The sequence below is a fragment of the Nannobrachium achirus genome (assembly GCF_963921795.1).
Source record: "Nannobrachium achirus genome assembly, chromosome: 6".
Classification (NCBI taxonomy): Eukaryota; Metazoa; Chordata; class Actinopteri; order Myctophiformes; family Myctophidae; genus Nannobrachium; species Nannobrachium achirus.
The window spans coordinates 74,354,299-74,377,102 of NC_137815.1; the positions used below are offsets into that span (position 1 = coordinate 74,354,299).

At 43.5% G+C, this 22,804-nt stretch overlaps 1 protein-coding gene across 5 annotated transcripts in view; it reads left to right on the forward strand.

Annotated features, from left to right (window-relative positions):
* ubap2a (ubiquitin associated protein 2a) overlaps positions 1–18,999 on the forward strand; it is a 61,746-nt gene extending 42,747 nt beyond the window's left edge. For 3 of the 5 annotated variants that reach the window (XM_080728987.1, XM_080728988.1, XM_080728990.1), the window contains 8 exons: positions 5,674–5,765; positions 7,785–7,835; positions 7,927–8,017; positions 8,774–9,208; positions 10,035–10,136; positions 15,787–15,854; positions 16,989–17,159; positions 18,119–18,999. In XM_080728987.1, the coding sequence (XP_080585113.1) occupies positions 5,674–5,765; positions 7,785–7,835; positions 7,927–8,017; positions 8,774–9,208; positions 10,035–10,136; positions 15,787–15,854; positions 16,989–17,159; positions 18,119–18,214 (1,106 nt within the window). In that variant the 3' untranslated portion in view covers positions 18,215–18,999. The remainder of the gene's footprint in view (positions 1–5,673; positions 5,766–7,784; positions 7,836–7,926; positions 8,018–8,773; positions 9,209–10,034; positions 10,137–15,786; positions 15,855–16,988; positions 17,160–18,118) is intronic. The other 2 variants (XM_080728989.1, XM_080728991.1) reach the window with 1 other exon arrangement.
* The last annotated feature ends 3,805 nt before the right edge of the window (positions 19,000–22,804 follow it).

The following is a 22,804-nucleotide window of genomic DNA, read 5'->3' on the forward strand; positions in this document are numbered from 1 at the left end:
CTGGTAGGTGTAAAAGTGTAATAGTGTAATAGGGCAATAAGTGTAATAGTGTAATAGCGCAATAAGTGTAATAGTGTAATAGCGCAATAAGTGTAATGTAATAAGTGTAATAGTGTAATAAGTGTAATAGTGTAACAAATGTAAAAGTGTAATAAGTGTAATAGTGTAATAAGTGTAATAGTGTAATAAGTGTAATAGTGTAATATGTGTAACAAATGTAATTGTGTAATAAGTGTAGTAGTGTAATAGTGTAATAAGTGTAATAGTGTAATAGGGCAATACGTGTAATAGTGGAATAAGTGTAATAATGTAATAGTGTCATAAGTGTAATAGTGTAATAGTGTAATAGTGTAATAAGTGTAATAGTGTAATAGGGCAATAAGTGTAATAGTGTAATAAGTGTAATAAGTGTAATAGTGTAATAGTGTAATAGTGTAAAAGTGTAATAATGTAATAAGCGTAATAGTGTAATAAGCGTAATAGTGTAATAAGTGTAATAGCAGCTTTAATAATTACACTATTACACTTATTACACTTATTGCCCTATTACACTATTACACTTTACACCTACCAGTAAGACTCCCTAATCGGGAGATAAGCGACCGTCAGGTCGCAGCGTGATTTTAGGCCAAAATGTGTAGGAGCAGTGTCCAAAAATGTGTTTGAAAAAATCTGCCTGATGGTGGCGCTATATGGGACAGATCCATGTTGATGACATGAGTGTAGAGCAAGTGTGTACCGATTTGTGTGATTTTAGGGCAAAATTTGTAGGAGCAGTGTCCAAAAATGTGTTTGAATAAGTCGGCCTGATGGTGGCGCTATATGGGACAGATCCATGTTGATGACATGAGTGTAAACATACTGTGTAGCGATTTGCGTGATTTTAGGTCAAAATCTGTAGGAGTAATGTCCAAAAATGTGTTTTAAAAAATGGCCTGAAGGTGGCGCCAAATGGGACAGATCCATGTTGATGAGATGAGTGTAGACTTACTGTGTACCGATTTGCGTGATTTTAGGGCAAAAATTGTAGGAGCAGTGTCCAAAAATGTGTTTTGCAAGAATCGGCCTCATGGTGGCGCTAGAAGAGGGCCATGTGAGAATTGGTGGAGGTTGTGGTTTGGCAGGCAAGGAGTGTGTGTGCAAAATTTGGCATGGATCGGGGCAACGGTTGCGGAGATATGAGCAGGGCAAAAGTGTGACGTGACGTGACAGACACACTGACGGACAGACAGGCGGTGGAGGTTTTGATAGTAAATGCGACCTGACGGTCGCAATTACACTATTACGCTATTACACTTATTACACTATTACATTTGTCACCTATTACACTTATTACACTATTACACTTAATGCCTGTAGATCTGTAAAACATATGATGACTCCATAGATCTATAGAACATGTAGATCTCTTCCATAGGGACAGGGACTGGTGATGGATTTAGCTAAACTTATGGATAGGAAAGCCCAGAGAACTCACTTCTAGCAAACATGGCAACCCTAGCTGGTTGCCATGCCAACACTGCCAGAAGTGCACTTTGAGATTTGAGACTCTGAAACTTTTCAAGTTGAAACTGAAAAAGTAAGAGCAAACATGGCAACCCTGCATGGTTGCCATTAAAACTGCCAGAACTGCACCTTGAAACTTGAGACTTGAAACTTTTCATGTTGAAACTGAAAAAGTAAGAAGCGCAAAAAAATAATAATAATCTGAAACCGAAAAAAGATTATTTGAATCTGTAAAAATAAGATCTGAGAAAATAATACCTGAAAAAAAAAAGTGAAACTCTGAAAATATGTTGGCGAAACACTGAACAATGTCTTGGAAGAATTTCTTCAGAGATACAACACATTTTTTCAGTTTCAAAATCATTTTTCAGTCTTGCAAAAAATATTTTCAGAGATTGAAAATAACTCTCAAGGTTTTGAAACCTTAGGAGTTTACAAGGTTTCAAACATGAAACACAGAGGGAGAAAAGTGCCAAAATGCATATTCTGAAACAGTGTTTCTGATGAAGTTGACACTCTGAAAATGTGTTGGCGAAACTCTGAAAAGTGATTTGAATCTCTGAAAGAATGTGTTGTATCTCTGAAGAAATTATGCCAAGACATTGTACAGAGTTTCGAAATCATTTTTCAGAGACTCAAAAATATTTTTCAGAGATTCATTTTTTTTTTCAGAGATTCAAAAACATTTTACAGTCTTGAAATACTACTTTCAAGGTTTGGACTATTGGCATGAATCTAATCCCATAGTATTCGACTAGTCCATTAGTCGTTAAGCTATTATGTAATAATAAAGACGGCTTTTCACTGCAGCCAAGTTACCATGACAACGTATACTCACACAAACCCCCACGTGTGCTTGTTACCCCAACATAGCACAGCATTTCACTACAGCCACATCCATTGTAGCTGCTATGGTAATAATAAGGAATGGAAACCCATATAGACTCACCATGGCTGTAGGTGTCTGCTGTTGGTCTCTTGTTAAACAATAATCCATTTGAAAGGTCGGCTAGGCTAGTAGGCTAGGCTAGTAGGCTAGCTCTCTCCACAAACAATCCACCGTCTTTTAATTACTTCTAATCAAACGAACGTCGGGCGGTCTGTTGTGAACTGGCCAGAACTGGGCTGTCCTCACTTGTTGCTTTGATCGCACCATGTTTATAGACCTACTGTTAAACACCTATTCTAATCTGTAGTAGGCTACGAGTCCCCATGTTATAGACCTACTGTTAAACACCTATTCTAATCTGTAGTAGGCTACGAGTCCCCATGTTATAGACCTACTGTTAAACACCTATTCTAATCTGTAGTAGGCTACGAGTCCCCATGTTATAGGCCTACTGTTAAACACCTATTCTAATCTGTAGTAGGCTACGAGTTATAGACCTACTGTTAAACACCTATTCTAATCTGTAGTAGGCTACGAGTTATAGACCTACTGTTAAACACCTATTCTAATCTGTAGTAGGCTACGAGTCCCCATGTTATAGACCTACTGTTAAACACCTATTCTAATCTGTAGTAGGCTACGAGTCCCCATGTTATAGACCTACTGTTAAACACCTATTCTAATCTGTAGTAGGCTACGAGTCCCCATGTTATAGACCTACTGTTAAACACCTATTCTAATCTGTAGTAGGCTACGAGTCCCCATGTTATAGACCTACTGTTAAACACCTATTCTAATCTGTAGTAGGCTACGAGTCCCCATGTTATAGACCTACTGTTAAACACCTATTCTAATCTGTAGTAGGCTACGAGTCCCCATGTTATAGACCTACTGTTAAACACCTATTCTAATCTGTAGTAGGCTACGAGTTATAGACCTACTGTTAAACACCTATTCTAATCTGTAGTAGGCTACGAGTCCCCATGTTATAGACCTACTGTTAAACACCTATTCTAATCTGTAGTAGGCTACGAGTTATAGACCTACTGTTAAACACCTATTCTAATCTGTAGTAGGCTACGAGTCCCCTTGTTGTTGTTATAGACCTACTGTTAAACACCTATTCTAATCTGTAGTAGGCTACGAGTCCCCATGTTATAGACCTACTGTTAAACACCTATTCTAATCTGTAGTAGGCTACGAGTTATAGACCTACTGTTAAACACCTATTCTAATCTGTAGTAGGCTACGAGTCCCCTTGTTGTTGTTATAGACCTACTGTTAAACACCTATTCTAATCTGTAGTAGGCTACGAGTCCCCATGTTATAGACCTACTGTTAAACACCTATTCTAATCTGTAGTAGGCTACGAGTCCCCATGTTATAGACCTACTGTTAAACACCTATTCTAATCTGTAGTAGGCTACGAGTCCCCATGTTATAGACCTACTGTTAAACACCTATTCTAATCTGTAGTAGGCTACGAGTCCCCATGTTATAGACCTACTGTTAAACACCTATTCTAATCTGTAGTAGGCTACGAGTCCCCATGTTATAGACCTACTGTTAAACACCTATTCTAATCTGTAGTAGGCTACGAGTCCCCATGTTATAGACCTACTGTTAAACACCTATTCTAATCTGTAGTAGGCTACGAGTCCCCTTGTTATAGGCCTACTGTTAAACACCTATTCTAATCTGTAGTAGGCTACGAGTCCCCTTGTTATAGGCCTACTGTTAAACACCTATTCTAATCTGTAGTAGGCTACGAGTCCCCATGTTATAGACCTACTGTTAAACACCTATTCTAATCTGTAGTAGGCTACGAGTCCCCATGTTATAGACCTACTGTTAAACACCTATTCTAATCTGTAGTAGGCTACGAGTCCCCATGTTATAGACCTACTGTTAAACACCTATTCTAATCTGTAGTAGGCTACGAGTCCCCATGTTATAGACCTACTGTTAAACACCTATTCTAATCTGTAGTAGGCTACGAGTCCCCATGTTATAGACCTACTGTTAAACACCTATTCTAATCTGTAGTAGGCTACGAGTCCCCATGTTATAGACCTACTGTTAAACACCTATTCTAATCTGTAGTAGGCTACGAGTCCCCATGTTATAGACCTACTGTTAAACACCTATTCTAATCTGTAGTAGGCTACGAGTCCCCATGTTATAGACCTACTGTTAAACACCTATTCTAATCTGTAGTAGGCTACGAGTCCCCATGTTATAGACCTACTGTTAAACACCTATTCTAATCTGTAGTAGGCTACGAGTCCCCATGTTATAGACCTACTGTTAAACACCTATTCTAATCTGTAGTAGGCTACGAGTCCCCATGTTATAGACCTACTGTTAAACACCTATTCTAATCTGTAGTAGGCTACGAGTCCCCATGTTATAGACCTACTGTTAAACACCTATTCTAATCTGTAGTAGGCTACGAGTCCCCATGTTATAGACCTACTGTTAAACACCTATTCTAATCTGTAGTAGGCTACGAGTCCCCATGTTATAGACCTACTGTTAAACACCTATTCTAATCTGTAGTAGGCTACGAGTCCCCATGTTATAGACCTACTGTTAAACACCTATCCTAATCTGTAGTAGGCTATGAGTCCCCTTGTTATAGGCCTACTGTTAAACACCTATTCTAATCTGTAGTAGGCTACGAGTCCCCTTGTTATAGACCTACAGTTAAACACCTATTCTAATCTGTAGTAGGCTACGAGTTATAGACCTACTGTTAAACACCTATTCTAATCTGTAGTAGGCTACGAGTCCCCTTGTTGTGGACAACTGAATGCTGCAGTGCTCAGTGACTTTCACTTTTGGTGAACTTTGCGTGAACTCTTGAGATTAACCCTTAAACCCAAGGAGATGCTGTTAGCTAGATATGCAGTGTGTAGCCTAGATGACTGTATAATAATATTCTGTTTATAATGAGTGCAATGATACAAAGAAAACATTTTTTTTTTTTCGGCTTTTCGACTAGTACCAACAAGCTCGACTAGTGGTTTTACTAGTCGACTAGTTGGTGAAAGCCCTAATGTAGCTTCTGTTAGACTTTTCCAAGTGGGGCAAAGATACCGAAGCAACCGTTCGCATCGCGCCCGGTCGCGCACCGTCTTGTCTTTGCGTTGACTTAGTATGTAATCGTACCACTCGAACCGTCCAGGTTTGAGCCCAGCTCAATAGTTAGCAGAGCCTTGAATTTACAAATGACATGAGGCTGTTGTTGATGGTGGTTGTGGTCTCTGTGGTGACAGGTAAAGCCCCTCCCAACCTGTCCCAGGGGGTCCCTCCTCTCCTGCCCAACCAGTACATCATGGGACCAGGGGGGCTGCTGCCTGCATATCCAGTAAGTATCTATGGGACCAGGGGGGCTGCTGCCTCCATATCCAGTATGTATCTATAGTACATGATGGGACCAGGGGGGCTGCTGCCTGCATATCCAGTAAGTATCTATGGGACCAGGGGCTGCTGCCTGCATATCCAGTAAGTATCTATGGGACCAGGGGGGCTGCTGCCTCCAGTAGGTATCTATAGTACATGATGGGACCAGGGGGGCTGCTGCCTCCATATCCAGTAAGTATCTATGAGGAGAAAGGTGCACCTTGTTTGTCTTCTTAGGAATATGACGGCAAACACCCACTTAAAGGGGTATCCCACTTTCAAAAGAACTTTTGGTCATTTTATTGTTTAGTCAGGCTTTTATGAACACCCTGAACAGATTTTAATTTGCTTGATTCAATATTTAGATATTTGATGTAAATGTTACCAGGTCCTCCTCCTCCCATACACACCCATTGTAACTTCAAACTCCATTTTAACCATGATAGATTCATTAAAAACACCCATTATTATTTCTGGTGACTCGTACTACCCTCCTAACATGAGCAGGCTGTGTTTTTTCAATAACTTTTTTCATTTATTTTTAATAATTATTTTGGAAAATGGAAAAATTTAAATACAATAAAATATTATTACAAATAAATGAAAAAAGTTATCGAAAAAACTGAACGGATTTCCAATCTTTTTTTTTTTGTTTGAAAGCTGTGAACAGCCTGCACAAACATGGTGCATGATCTGTGCATGGGTGTGCATGATCTGTGCACTACAAATTACATGGAAGTCTATGGAGAGGGCTGGCACTAATGCCACTCGAGGGCATTTTTAATTGGCAGTAAGTGAGTTAATGAATCTATCATGGTTAAAATGGAGTTTGAAGTTCCAATGGGTGTGTATGGGGAGGCCTCCTGCAGGAGGAGGGCCTGGTAACATTTACATCAAATATCTAAATATTGAATCAAGCAAATTAAAAACTGTCCAGGGTGTTCATAAAAGCCTGACTAAACAATAAAATTACCAAAAGTTTTTTTGAAAGTGAAATATCCCTTTAATGCATTCAGTCATTTCTATTCCAAGTGTTCACAGAATGACTGCCATTCTATTGTTGAACTACAGGTCCATGCACTGTGACTCTACACTGTAAATATTCATGCTGCATCCCTGATCAAAACAAAAACAACATTCCACAACACTGCCGCTGCCTGCTGTAGTGTAGTATTAACACATCTGCCGCCTTACACGTTTATAAACGTTCTATTTTGCCCAGCTATCTACCGCCTTACACGTTACTGTACGTTCTACCGTTTTTGGCCACTGGGGGGCACTGTTCACTAATATATGAGACAGCAATGTGTTCACAGCTCTTTGGGCAGCCTGTGATGCTGATAAAAAATTATAAAAATGTTATTCATGTAATCAGCTTTCTGCACATCTTCTTCAAGATGGCTGCCAAAATGGCCACCATCCACATGCTGTAATTGTTTGTGTGTGTTAATCTAAAAATAGATTTTTCTTGGGGTTGATTATATTTTTCTGCCAACTGCAAGGGGGCAATGGACATCTTCTGAGAGCTTATTTTTTTTCAAAAAATGTTTAATTTTTTTTTTATTTTCATTTTAATTTTTTGTAAAAAGCCGGGCAGTACTAAGATAGATTTTTTTTTAACCCTTGGCAGGCATTGTGTTAATAGTAACAAAATGGTGTCATCAACACCAGCCCAGATTCACAGCCTCGTAGCCATAACAGAAATGGGCAGTGATCCAAACGCACTGGGATAAAACTGATGTACACTATGTATTTAGTAACGTAATTCGCAAGATGGCGTCATTAGATATTTTCTGCAACTCATCGTCTCGTGGCGATAATATCGTTATAGTGTTCAAGCATAATTCGCACATAACACACTCTGGAATTCACTCCCTACAGAAAACTAGCCTGAGCCTACTGTATCTGTTATGCCCATCCGTTTTACCCTTTGTGTTTGTGGAAATGACCAGAATGAACGTAGCAGTCCTTCTGTGTTTCACAGCAGATATACGGCTACGAGGACCTTCACATGCTCCAGTCAAGACTGCAAATGGTGAGCCTTCAAACGTAACGTAGTGAAGTTGGCTCCTCAGTGATGAGCTGTTGGTTGGATGCAGGACTCTGATCTTCTCCTGTTCTTTCAGCCCTCCTTGCAGGACTACTATGGGATCACATTCCCTGGCCCCACAGCCCTCTCTGGGAGAGATGGTGGCCTCGCCAACAACCCATACTCAGGTAATCCTCTAACCCTAACCCACACTATCCCTAACCCTAACCCATACTAACCCTAACCCATACTATCCCTAACCCATACTAACCTTAACCCACACTATCCCTAACCCTAACCCATACTCAGGTAATCCTCTGACCCTAACCCATACTAACCCTAACCCATACTCAGGTAATCCTATCCAGTCCTTTTGTTGTCCTGGTGCTGTAAACTCGACTCTAGGCCTATCACAATGATTACATTTACTAGACTGGTCTACTTGGGCACAAGCACAGAATAATGCAAGTTCGAATCGTTTCCTTGTATAAAAAACAACTGAATGAAACATAACAGATGTTATGTTTACATTGTTATTTCCACATTCTGAGGTTTGACCATAGAGTTTGACAGGTGCTTTTTTATAATGACATTGTGCCCAGATAATCCAAATATTAGTTTTCCTTAATCGGAATCTAACTAGTGAGAAGAGAAGCATGATTGGCTTTGGATTGGCTTATTTTTATTATGGTGCCTGTCATTGTCAGAATGTCTTCAATGTATATTGTATATTTAAGTTGTCATATCTGCCCTGTGAAATGTATTTGTACAAAACTTAAAACACAAACAGAACATTCTATTTTATTTGCACATTCTAATGTTCAAAGCCAATAAATGTCTCTTATTCATAAGTATGTGTATTAGAAAACTATGATTAGTTTTCTACTGTAAAAATGGCATCAAGATGAACAGAAAAAGACAACTAAACTTTTACGCTGTGACAGCCCTGCTCCCCTCTTCTCTCTTAGGTGAAGTCACAAAGTTTGGCAGGAACGACTCCACCTCCCCGGCGCCCCCCACCAGCCTGTCGGCCCCCCAGGCCCCCCAGGGCCAGAACCAAGGTCAGAACCAAGCCCAGCCTCAGCCTCCCCAGGCCCAGCCGCAGCCCCAGGGCCAACCGCAGCACCACAGCAGCCAGCAGGCCTTCCTGCCTCCAGGCTACAGCTACACAGGCCTTCCCTACTACCCTGGAGTGCCCGGTGCTGTGCCCAACGCTGCTGCCTTCCAGTATGGCCACACCATGTTCGTACCTCCCGGGGGTCCCGCCTCGGCCAAGCAGCACAGCATGAACCTGGGCCTGGGAAACCCCTCCGGCAGCCCCTTCCAACAGCAGACCCAACAGCAGCCCAGCGGATACGGCCAGCACACCTTCAGCTCGGGTCAGTCTGAGATACACATTCTGCTCCTCACTGTTTTCTGCTTTGGCTGCAGTCTGCATGTTGTTTATCAAACCCTGGAAAAACTGCAAGATGCTTGCCATGCTGATGCATTTAAGGGAGGATTGGGAAAATGGATATTTGGTTGATTAAAGCATTCTGCTGTATTTACTGACACTTAGGCAATTTACAGGTTGTTGTTTTTTCTTTTTGCCTTTTTAAAGCAAATGCAAATGAACACATGCTGGATACAATTGATAGGAGGAATGTTCAACAAGTTGTCCTTATGACACTTTACATGCAGAGAAGGGTTGGGGTTAGGGTTAGGGTTAGGCTAACCCTATTCCACGCTCTCCAATGAGTAAGAAGCTAGTTCCAGAACAGAAAACACACAATGAATGCCATGTTTGTTTTGTCACTCCTAATATATTTATTTTATGAGCAATATTCTCCAACATTCTATTTTATTAAAAAGTTGGACTTTCTTTCAGCATCACTGAATTTAGTCAATCTGAAGAATAACACTATTCTTGAGCATCGGACCCTTAAAGATTTCCATCAAATGCGGAATTGCATAAATACCTTATCGGTAAATCATGCGTTCCATGCTCCTTGCAAGTGCAAATTGAACGGAAGGCACCTGGCAATTCAACGCGCCTTGACTCTGATTTTAACTGTGTACACTGAATCTTACCCTTGGGGATTTGACCACATAACCACTACGATTTACTATCATCAATATGTGTCGGCATGTAATCACTAGGTATTGTAAATAAGAGTTGGCGTTCTACTTGTAAATAAAAGTTGTGTTGCTGTGTTGCTGTCTCAGGGTACGAGGAGCTGAGTGCAGGGCAGGGCCTGGACTACAGTAAAGGCTACAGCAACTCCTCACAGGCACAGGCCAAGTCTGCTGCTACGGGACCAGGGAAAGGTAAGTAGGGTTGGACACGGTAACCGCCGTACCGCCGTACCGCGGTAAACCGAGGTCTACCGCGGTGTCCGTGTGCTTACCGCGGTAAAAAAAGACAAAAAAAAGTATATTTTTTATTGGAAAACCAGCGAGTTTTAAAACAGGGGAGAAGCGAGGACCGCATGCGCTCCATGCCGCTCTGCTCTGGGCCGTGTACCACAGTTTGGAAGCCACATACGTCACTCTCACTCTCAGAGACACAGACAGTCAGACCTACAGGGCAGCAGCAGCTGCCTGCGTAGAGGAGTACAGCGTAAACTTTCTCTGTAATCCACACGACACAAGGATGTTAATACATACCTTGTGTTGTGGCATATCTTTTTTTATTCATACGGATTACTGGCGGAGCGCGGGCCGCGTGGACTAAAAGCGAAAATGAAACTATTTTACTTTTTCCATCGCGTCGCACGTTGTGCCCCGTCTGTCGGCGCGTCGGAGATTTTATAACCTTTTCTGTCAAGTCTTGTAACTAAAACCTGTATATAGCAGCACTCAATCACTGCGATTTGAGAGTTGAGACGTGACGTGAGTTTACAGAATCACTGTACACGATCTGACTACCCGTCCTCTTCTGGTTTGTTCACACAGCTGTTTGTGTCTGAAAAGCTAAGTAGCTAGCCTACGTTACTATGGTAACCCGACAGTGCAGATCTAAAAGCTCAGAACGCGTCGCGGATGCGATGTGTTGTGAGCTTGTAGATCTGCTCCTTTCAAAGCCATACCCGCTGTGCTGTACGGAGAAGTATAACTCGGACAGTCAGGCTGTGGAGAGGCGACTTTTGGGAAGATGATTGCAATATTTTGGCTTATTGCCGAACCTTAATTAATAGATACGGGGGTGCGGTAATTACCGCAGTACCGGCGGTAAATGGGAAGACGGTAAAAGCGGTAACAAAATGTCGATACCGCCCCAGGCCTAAAGGTAAGGTACCTTTAATGAACATGCTGCTACTGGCCCTATGAAAGGTAAGGTACCTTTAATGAACATTCTGCTGCTACGGGACCAGGGAAAGGTAAGGTACCTTTAATGAACATTCTGCTACTGGCCCAGGGAAAGGTAAGGTACCTTTAATGAACATTCTGCTACTGGCCCAGGGAAAGGTAAGGTACCTTTAATGAACATTCTGCTACTGGCCCAGGGAAAGGTAAGGTACCTTTAATGAACATTCTGCTACTGGCCCAGGGAAAGGTAAGGTACCTTTAATGAACATTCTGCTACTGGCCCAGGGAAAGGTAAGGTACCTTTAATGAACATTCTGCTGCTACGGGACCAGGGAAAGGTAAGGTACCTTTAATGAACATTCTGCTGCTACGGGACCAGGGAAAGGTAAGGTACCTTTAATGAACATTCTGCTGCTACTGGGCCAGGGAAAGGTAAGGTACCTTTAATGAACATTCTGCTGCTACTGGCTCTGGGAAAGGTAAGGTACCTTTAATGAACATTCTGCTGCTACTGGCTCTGGGAAAGGTAAGGTACCTTTAATGAACATTCTGCTGCTACGGGACCAGGGAAAGGTAAGGTACCTTTAATGAACATTCTGCTGCTACGGGACCAGGGAAAGGTAAGGTACCTTTAATGAACATTCTGCTGCTACTGGGCCAGGGAAAGGTAAGGTACCTTTAATGAACATTCTGCTGCTACTGGGCCAGGGAAAGGTAAGGTACCTTTAATGAACATTCTGCTACTGGCCCTATGAAAGGTAAGGTACCTTTAATGAACATTCTGCTACTGGCCCTATGAAAGGTAAGGTACCTTTAATGAACATTCTGCTACGGGACCAGGGAAAGGTAAGGTACCTTTAATGAACATTCTGCTGTTACTGGCTCTGGGAAAGGTAAGGTACCTTTAATGAACATTCTGCTGCTATGGGACCAGGGAAAGGTAAGGTACCTTTAATGAACATTCTGCTACTGGACCAGGGAAAGGTAAGGTACCTTTAAAGGCCCCACAGACGAGACGCGATGTTGGGTCAGATCAGATCTCGTGCCCGGGGGTTTATCGTGTTCATTTCAAACGACAGCGATCCTCTGTCTTGAATTCGGGCCCGGTATATCCCGCTGTGCCAAGTGAAATATCTCAGACCATTACAAATGAGACCGACGTCTCGCGATTCTAGCCACCCACGATCTCGGGGGGGTGGTGCCATGAGAGACGCGACTAGATGGTTCTCAACCTGTGGATCGGGACCCACAGGGGTACAAGATGTACAGAAAGGGTTCCTTTAAGATGAAACCATGTTTACATACATATATTCTAAGGAAATGGGTTGTGATTTTATAATATTAAAATGACGAAATTAAACAAATATATTCGCTATCTAACGTCAGTTTAATTGCCATTTGTTTAATGTTTTGACAATGAGGGTGTTCCAGGTGATCCCCAGCTTAATGATGGAGACCAAATGGTAACCAAATGGACTATTATTTATACTAAAGGGAATCTTTCTCCAAAATAATCAATTACCGCATGCCAGCAAAGACGCATCTAGGTCTGTAGTCAACGAGCCAACGACCCAATTAGCGCAGAAGTCCTGCAGCTGCGGTGTTCTGACTCGCTGACATGACCACTGAACAGCTCCACTGAATTATGATTAAGCCTTCTACATTCCCCTTGCACCTCAAAATAATGGATTACTTCTGCGGACTGGATAAAAAGAGGCAGCAACAGGTAATGAGTTATTCTGATCCAGCAGTGCGCAGAGAGCAGCAGACTCTTTTTTCCTCTCTCTTTTTTTGGAGTCCTTTGGCAATCTGTTCCCCGACGGTAGCACTGGGCTGACTGGGCTGGGCTGGGCAGCATATACATTTTTAGAAGTGTCTGTCCACAGGGCTGTGAGCTTGTAGATTTGCAGTTTTCAGCGCACTACCGTCATGCAACATATGACCCTAGCGACGCACAGTGAGTGCGGTGCGTTGCACTTGCAACGTGCTGTCACAGCACTGCTGTGAGCTTCTAGATTTGCTGTTTTCAGCGCACCACTGCCATGCAACATAAATGACCAGTTAAGTTGAATAAATAGCAAATAATACCAAACAACCAAACAAATAATAGCCCGGGCTCTTATATAAAACATAATAAGGATAATATTAATTGCAAATAAGAAATAACGGCCCAAAGGCGCTTATACGAACCGTGCGCTTATTTGAAACAGGCGTTTCAAATGGTGATTTACGGTATTATCTTTTATAAATATAAAAAATATATTATATATATATATGGGGAAAGGCTTTTGTGAGGTGATAGAATACACTGCCTTGTCGCCAAATGACTGCCCCGTCGGAATATCGAGATTTAGCCACTTGCACTCCACTTTATAGCCTATTGAGTTATTTTAAACAATAAGCCTACAGATCAGATCATATTCATATAGGTTGTCAGTTGTCAGAACGTGTCACTTTGTTGTCATGGTAGCTCTGTTTTGGACCATTGAACAAAGATGGATAATGATGAAAGGGTTCACTTTGCGAACGGGACATGTTGGATTGGATACTGCTACTTCAGTGGAGAGACGACATGGAATACCTACCAGCCAACGTTAGTAGCCTACATTGCCGTGCCAAACCAAACCTTGCCGTTGTGATGCCGTAAAAGATGATTTGACAACTCCAAGCCAAATATATTATCAGCTAATAGCAATTATGAATGTCCAAACCTCGCCGTTGTGGGCGTGCAGTTGCAGAAAAAAAAAAAGTTTAACCTCTCGCTTTTTTGAGAGCATATAGAATAGGGACAGGCCTAGGTTCCTCAATATCATTTAGCTGGGGACCCCCTGGAACTCCCCAAGGACTGGCGGTCCTCTTTGAGGACCAATGAACAAACTGACAGCACGAGAGGCGCAATGATGTGCCCGCAGCCCACGCGTAAAAGTAAAAAAAAAAAAAAAAGGAATGCAATGGAATGTCTCTGACTTTGAGTATTTGACCTACATTATATGAATAAGATATTATATATCCCCATGTGTTGTCGTGGGGAAAGGCTTTTCTTTCAAGTGATTACAACATTTTAGGGAGAAAGAAGGCTAAAGTAAAAAGTAAGTAGGCTAATAATAATAATAAAAGTGTAGGCTGTTCTATTGTGAGGTGACAGAATAGCCTACACTCTGCGCAGCCTAAAAAAAGGGAGGAGCTGGCTTCATATAATCTGAAGCAATCCCGTGAGCTCATTCAGACGACAATAATTGTAAAGGATTCCTACCCGATGACCCGAGAATATCAAGCTTTTTTGATATTATCGGGAGCGCTCCCGACGAGTCCCGAGGTCATAAAAAGCTAATTAACATAATCCGATCGTGTCGGGGTACTGTTCAAGCCCAATACCGATTCCGGGGCCGACCAAACGATTTTCCCGGGGGGTCATCCCGAAATCTGATCGGGGAGCCTCGGCTCCGGGATCGGCTCAATGTGTATGGGCCTTATATGAACATTCTGCTGCTACTGGCTCAGGGAAAGGTACTGTTTCTGAACAACTGCCTTCCATTCCCTGAAAAGTAACATCTTACAAGGACATGCAAGGTTTCCAACTGACAGTGACTCTAGTCAGTGTTAAATTAGGCCGAGGCTACACGAATCTGGATCCTTTTTCTCTAAACTCAGATTTTCATATATCCGCATAGGAAGATATCTGGGTCTATACGACAAAAATATCTAGGTCTAAAAGAATTCATGCCTACACAGATCTATTGAGAATCTGATACATTTGTAAATCTTCACTTGTTTATGCGGTTTCAAAAAGATCCGGTTTAGCGGCCGAAGCGTTGTGTGGCTGCAAGCCCCAAACGCACAAAGAAAGATTCAGAAAGATCCAGATTCATGTAGTCTAGGTTTTAGTCTTGGGGCGCGCGCCCCCGCCACCCCCATATCTTTTCTGAGCAGGGGTCTCGCCTCTCACACAAACGGACGTGCATTGATCCCAAAACCCTCAAGTTCACACCTCACCAACGCTTTAGTGTCACAACAGGGTATTTTAACAAAGGAACTAGCCTACATGCACATCAGTAGACCTGTAAAGTAGGTGTTAAGCGACGTGCACTGGACGTCTCTAGATAAACATTGACCACTGCACCACTGACCATAGTGTAACTAGAAGAAGCACCACTGACCATAGTGTAGCTAGAAGAAGCACCACTGACCGTAGTGTAGCTAGAAGAATCACCACTGACCATAATGTAGCTAGAAGAAGCACCACTGACCATAGTGTAACTAGAAGAAGCACCACTGACCATAGTGTAGCTGGAAGAAGCACCACTGACCGTAGTGTAGCTAGAAGAATCACCACTGACCATAGTGTAACTAGAAGAAGCACCACTGACCGTAGTGTAGCTAGAAGAATCACCACTGACCATAGTGTAACTAGAAGAAGCACCACTGACCATAGTGTAGCTAGAAGAAGCACCACTGACCGTAGTGTAGCTAGAAGAATCACCACTGACCATAGTGTAACTAGAAGAAGCACCACTGACCGTAGTGTAGCTAGAAGAATCACCACTGACCATAGTGTAACTAGAAGAAGCACCACTGACCATAGTGTAGCTAGAAGAAGCACCACTGACCGTAGTGTAGCTAGAAGAAGCCTAGCATATCCTGTACTAACACCGTCTCTCTCCGCTCTCAGGTGTGTCGGTGACCTCCAGTAACTCCGGTGTGCCAGACATCAGTGGAAGTGTTTACAATAAGACCCAGGTGAGACATTTTGTTGCATATAAAAACCACTATAGATAATGGTCCCACTGGCTTGTCTATCATCAGAATACTGGCCCACTACTCCCTAGCTTCCTTGGTCTACATATAACATCATTACTCCCTAGCTTCCTAGACTACTCCTGGAAGGTCCTCATACAACATCATTAGACTCTCTTTGTACCAGAAAAACGATGAGACCTAAAATCACAGTAAGCTAACTGTTCATCGGTTAGTATTTAGGGCCTCGCAACGCGACCGGAAGGCGAAAAAACGCGGCCAATGGTCGAGCACAATGAGGGCCTCTCCAACACCTTTACCCGGGGCTGAATCAGGGGCCCAGCTCGTACTAATTACTGAATAAGGGGCCCAGCTCGTACTAATTACTGAATCAGGGGCCCAGCTGGTATTAATTACTGAATCAGGGGCCCAGCTCGTATTAAATGGTAAATGGTGCATTTATATAGCGCTTTTAATCCAAAGCGCTTTACATAGATTGTGCATTACATTCACCCATTCACACATACATTCATACACCGGTGGCGGAGGAAGCCATGCAAGGCACCAACCTTCTCACCGGAGGCAATTAGGGGTTCAGAGTCTTGCCCAAGGACCCTTCGATATTAACTCAGGGGGAGCCCGGATTCGAACTGGGAACCCTTAGGGATTTATACCCTTCGTGCTCTAATACCAGTTTCTCTACCCCTGAGCTATGCCGCCCCGCCCAGTATTAATTACTGAATCAGGGGCCCAGCTCGTACTAATTACTGAATCAGGGGCCCAGCTCGTATTAATTACTGAATCAGGGGCCCAGCTCGTACTAATTACTGTGACTTGTAATAGATGCTTTAAACATGCAATATCACGCTTGCAGTTCTTTTAACCCATTAAGACTGGGGAATGCCTGAACGTTAAGAAGTTCTGAAAACTTTGGAAGGCCTTTTTTAAATCTGCCTCGCGTCTTAAAGGGTTAATGTTCTTAAAATGCTGTTCACTGAGTCTTAAAGGGTTAAGACTCAGTGAAAAAAATGATATTTTTTTCCATTCCGTCATTCACTCTGGCCTCCAAACGGTTTATTAACTCAGTGGTCATTTAGTCCTGGGTCTGATGTCAGTCTGTCCTCTTGTCCTCTGCAGTCCTTCGATAAGCAGGGTTTCCATGCGGGGACCCCCCCTCCCTTCAGCCTGCCCTCGGCGCTGGGGGGTCCGGGAGTGGGAGGAGCTCCGGGGGGCTATGCCCCCGCCCCCTTCCTCCACATCCTGCCTCACCAGCAACCTCACTCACAGCTGCTGCACCATCACCTGGAGGTAGCGCACGCACACACACACACACACTGCACCATCACCTGGAGGTAGCGCACGCACACACACACACACTGCACCATCACCTGACCCAGGAGGTAGCGCACGCACACACACACACTGCACCACCACCTGACCCAGGAGGTAGCGCACGCACACACACACACACACTGCACCACCACCTGGAGGTAGCGCACGCACACACACACACACACACACACACACTGCACCACCACCTGGAGGTAGCGCACGCACACACACACACACTGCACCATCACCTGGAGGTAGCGCACGCACACACACACACACACTGCACCATCACCTGACCCAGGAGGTAGCGCACGCACACACACACACACTGCACCACCACCTGACCCAGGAGGTAGCGCGCACACACACACACACACACTGCACCATAACCTGACCCAGGAGGTAGCGCACGCACACACACACACACACACACTGCACCATCACCTGACCCAGGAGGTAGCGCACGCACACACACACACACACACTGCACCATCACCCTGCACGCGCACACACACACACTGCACCATCACCTGACCCAGGAGGTAGCGCACGCACACACACACACACACACTGCACCATCACCCTGCACGCGCACACACACACACTGCACCATCACCTGACCCAGGACGCACAGGTACCACACCACACCACACCACTCACACCACACCACCCCAAACCTAACAGTCTGTCACATCACATCACATCACATCACACCACATCACACCACACCACACCACACCACACCACACCACACCAAACCTAACAGTCTGTCTGCAGGGGGGTCCCAGCTAAAACCTAACAGTCTCTCTGTGTGCAGGGGGGTCCGAGCTAAAACCTAACAGTCTCTCTGTGTGCAGGGGGTCCCAGCTAAAACCTAACAGTCTCTCTGTGTGCAGGGGGTCCCAGCTAAAACCTAACAGTCTCTCTGTGTGCAGGGGGGTCCGAGCCAACGAGGTCAGTCCAGCAGCATGCAGCAGAAGAGCCAGGTCAACAAGTCCAGCTACGGCAGCTCCCCCTACTGGGCTAACTGAGATGGCAAGGAGGAGGTGGTCCGTTGAGGTGTGCACGGATGGATGCCCCTACACACACACACACACACACACACACACACACACACACACACACACACACACACACCCATCTGACTGACCAGACCTTTGAGTGACAGACCATTTTACAGCACCAAGCTATAACACACACTACCCCCCCCCCCTCCCCCTTTGCTCTATATATCCCCCTTTTCAAATTTATGGCTGTTGTATGTAAAATATATTTATGTATGTATTTATACAGTATATATGTATTGGTAGGACATGAAATGTGGTTTTCTGCATTTGTTTTTTTATTTTGAAGGATGTTTTATTTCAGAATGCTAAATCATGGGAGAATTAATGAAGTTTGATGGTGAATATACTTGAACACGAACAAGCATCATGTTGACGTCGATAACGTTTTGTTTTTGTATGCATACATGAACCCTGGGAATGATGTTCATAAAGGCTGCGCATCATTTTCAAGGCAAAGCCTTGAAATTTGTTTTCGTTTTTTTAATTTTTAGGAATAAACATTTTGTAACTTTGGTCTCCCCCATCTGTGAATTCTTATATTGAGGGTGACTTGAGTTTCTAGCTTGACCGTTTCTTTTGCCCCATAATCCCTCCATGGGTTAGGGTTATGGTTAACCCTAACCCATAATCCCTCCATGTGTCCCACATTAATATTTGGCTGTAGTTTATCAGCCCGGCCTTGGATTTGATGTCATTTTAACATTGGTTTAATCCTTGTTGTCCTGCAAATTAAAAAGTTCTGAACAGTTCTGAGGTGTCTTATTGTTTTTGTATTTTTTATTTTGGGAATTAAAAAAGAATTACATGCCACAGTAGAGCGCTCAAGCAGCAGGAGTCTGTTTACTGGATAAGAACTACTTAATGTTTACTCTTTACTTACTGTTTACTTAATGTTTACTGGATAAGAACTACTTAATGCCACATAAATACAGGTTTTTATAATCTTTGATTAACCACTTATACATATGCAGTATATTATGCTTTATCACTGGATATAAAAAAGAAATGGACAGTTTACAAGCTCTTAACACCTCACATCATGGTGTGGTTTGAGCTTGTAGATCTGCTGTTTTTGTCAAGACAAATAGCGACTCTGTTCAAAGGTTTAAAGCCTACATCTTGGACAGTTTTTAGTCAGGTACAAATTAAGGGACAGGTTTGTTAAAGAGGGATTCTACTGGAGTCATGACCCTCCCTCTGAATGGGGGGGGGGGGGGATCAATTGCCCTCCCCAAGCTTAATAAAATAAAAAGATTGACCCTCCCCTAACATAACATTTACCACAAAAAAAGATTCTTAAAACCTAAGCTTATTCCTACAAGTGAGAAAATAAAATGAAAAGTTACATTTTAATTTGGCTTTAAAGTGAAATTCAAACCGTCAAACTAGCGGGAACATGATCAGACAGCGTCGGATGAAGAACATAACAGGCCATATAGATGGGTGGCAAATGGAGGCTTTGAGACTTAAAATAATAATACATTTTATTTATAACGTGCTTTACATTATTGCAAATCTCAAAGTGCTACAAAGGCAAAAAAAAATGCATAAAGAAAACAGCACATAAAGGCAATCAGTAATTTACATGGGACTAGAATCAGGGCAGACAAAAACAACTAAAATAATTAAAGAAATGTTTTTAGTCCATTTTCAAAAACATGGGTGGACTGAGGAGCTCTCAGGTGTTCTGGGAGAGCATTCCACAGACTTGGGGCTTATAGCTGAAGGCCCTGTCGCCCATGGTGCGGAGGTTGGTGTCCGGGACAAGGAGAAGGTTGGTGTTTGATGAACGGAGAGTCCGAGTGGCTGGTTTTGGTTTTAGCAGTACTTTGGGGGGGGGGGGGGGCATTGCCATATATACTGATGTGTGAGCAGGGAGATCTTGTATTCAGTCCTGAAGGAGATGGGGAGCCAGTGAACGGAGGATGGGTGTGACGTGATCATACTTTTGCACTCTCAATGTACTGGAGCCTTTGGAGGCTCTTGCTAGGGATCCCGATGAGTGCATTGCAGTAGTCCATCCTGGAGGAGACAAAGGCGTAGACGAGTTTCTCGGCATCTGGCAGGGTGAGTGTGGAGCGGAGTTTGGAGATGTTCCTGAGATGAAAAAAGGAGGTCTTATAATATTGATGTGTATTGATGCAATGCTTGTCATTCAGGATGGAGAGAAATGACACCTATCTGAGCTTTTATGTGACATTTAGGCAGGTCACCTGCTGAACTGCACTCCTCCCTTTGATGCTGAGATGGTATAGAGCTGATCAGACCCTCAGATGGTATAGAGCTGATCAGACCCTCAGCGCTGAGTTTCCATGTTCAAATCTAAGACCATCCTACAAAACATCGCTCTAGCAGTGTTTCTCAACCTTTTTTCTGCATGGGCACACTTTTCATGTCCCAAGAATCCATGGGCACACCAACATAATACGGGGGTGTAAATATCCTCACTGTCAGGAAGAAACCTTGTATCTCCCAAGTTTCAAATGTGTACGTTTCTTCGCAAAGTAAAGCCCTGCTTCATCATACAAGGCTGTCGCACAACAGCAGTGAAAACAGCAGATCTACAAGCACACAACGCCTCGCGGTGCAAGGCGTTGTGTGCTTGTAGATCGGCTGTTTTCACTCGTTTAAATCATTTTAAACGAGTGATAAATACAATACTGGCTTTCAAGCGGTTTCAAGGGGCACACTTGACCCTTCTCAGGGGCACACCAAAGGTCCCCAGGCACAGTGGTTGAGAAACGCTTTGTCATTTTCAAGGTTAAAATGCAAAAGATTTACTCGCAAGCGCCAGCAGAATCCTGCAATGTGAGATGGAGTAGTGGTCAGATAGATACCTTTATTATCCCAAGGGGGAAATTTAGTTATCTATCTGACCACTACTCCATCTCTCCATCTCCATCTCTCCATCTCTCCATCCTCTGAAATGGAGTAGTGGTCTGATGATCAGACTCTCAGTACAGAGGTTCCATGCAGGGGCGGCCTTAGTAATCTGGAGGCCCGTTTCAAGAGCTATTGATGAGCCCCCCCCCCCCCCCCCCCCCCCCACACACACACACAACACCGCCAGTGCACCCAGGCCACAGTAGCCACACAACAATCGCACACAGAAGTTGACTTATAGTCAATGACTGCCTGCTATTTATATATTATTATATCACTACATAATGTTATAGCATTGACCTAAATTGCGTTATATTAACAAGGTTATATGATTATTAAAAAGTGTTGTACCTGTCTTGCAAGTTGAACAAGGCTTGCTGGCTAGCTCTTGGAGGCCCCCTGGTGGCTGAGGCCTGTTTCAATTGGAACTGGTGCAACATAGCTAAGGCCTCCCCTGGTTCCATGTTCAGAACCCGGTCCTCCTACATGGCTGCATTACGTTGACATTTTCAAGCTTAAAATGCAAAATAATTCCTCAAAAGCACTAGAAGAGACCTTCAGTGAGAGATGGTGTAATGGTCTAAAGATCAGACTTTCAGCAGTGAGATCCCATGTTCAATTATAAGGCCTCCTACTGTCGCGGCGCCCGGTCCGCTAGTCTGGACTGCAGGAGACCCACTGGCCAGGCATGTTCTGGAAGACTATTACCATAGTGCAAAAACCCCATATGAGAGGCCTGTGGCGTGCGTGAAGCCAAAATTACATTCCCAAAGGTCCCCGCTGACCCAAACTCAGGCTATACAAGACCCAGGAGAGGGCCCATCGACGAACCAGGCAGGTACAGCTCCGCTGAACCAAACTCAGGCTATACAGAACCCAGGAGAGGGCCAATCAACGGGTGGGCAAGATAGAATGCAGATTCCCATAGGAGGGTCACCAATATTGATTGACAGTGACAGGGACAGTGATAGCGAGGGGCATACTGGCGCAGGGGTATACAATGCAGTGTTCGATGCAGGTGCACACGAGGACAGTCAACAGCAAGGGGTCCAGGAGGACGACATGTGGGGAGCACCGTACGAACCAGACTCTGAACAGTGAGGAGGAGGAGTTGGAGGGAGAACGGAATAGGAGAAGTGGAGGCTCATCAGAGCTGATGTGTTGTTTTGCTACTATTCTATTGCACTAATTTCTAGAATTTATATATATATATATGTTAAGTTATTCTGGACTTTATATATATTTGTTCTTTCTAAATCTTTAAGGTCAGGATTTTTATATATATATATATAAAATATACAGTATATATTTTTACTTTTCAGTTGATGTAACCATGTTCGCTGAAGAAGTCATAAGGTCACAAATGTTGTTTGATTACTGTAAAAGCAGTTATGTAACATTGTGTCAGAACAGGGAAGTGGCGCAACAGGGCGCTGCCGACTGGAAGAAACTGCACAAGACTGTATGTGCAAAGACTGTATGTGCCAAATGGAAATTCACAGCATGAATAACAGCTGATATACTGTACATGTAATGTAATTTGTAATCTGTAATAGATACTCCGGAAATACTGTAAGCAAATTTGGTGGAGAAGCTATGTATGATTGGTTCATATGGAGGAAGAGAGAAACTTTGGGGGCAGGCCTTCTGCCCTTTAAAAGATGCAGCACA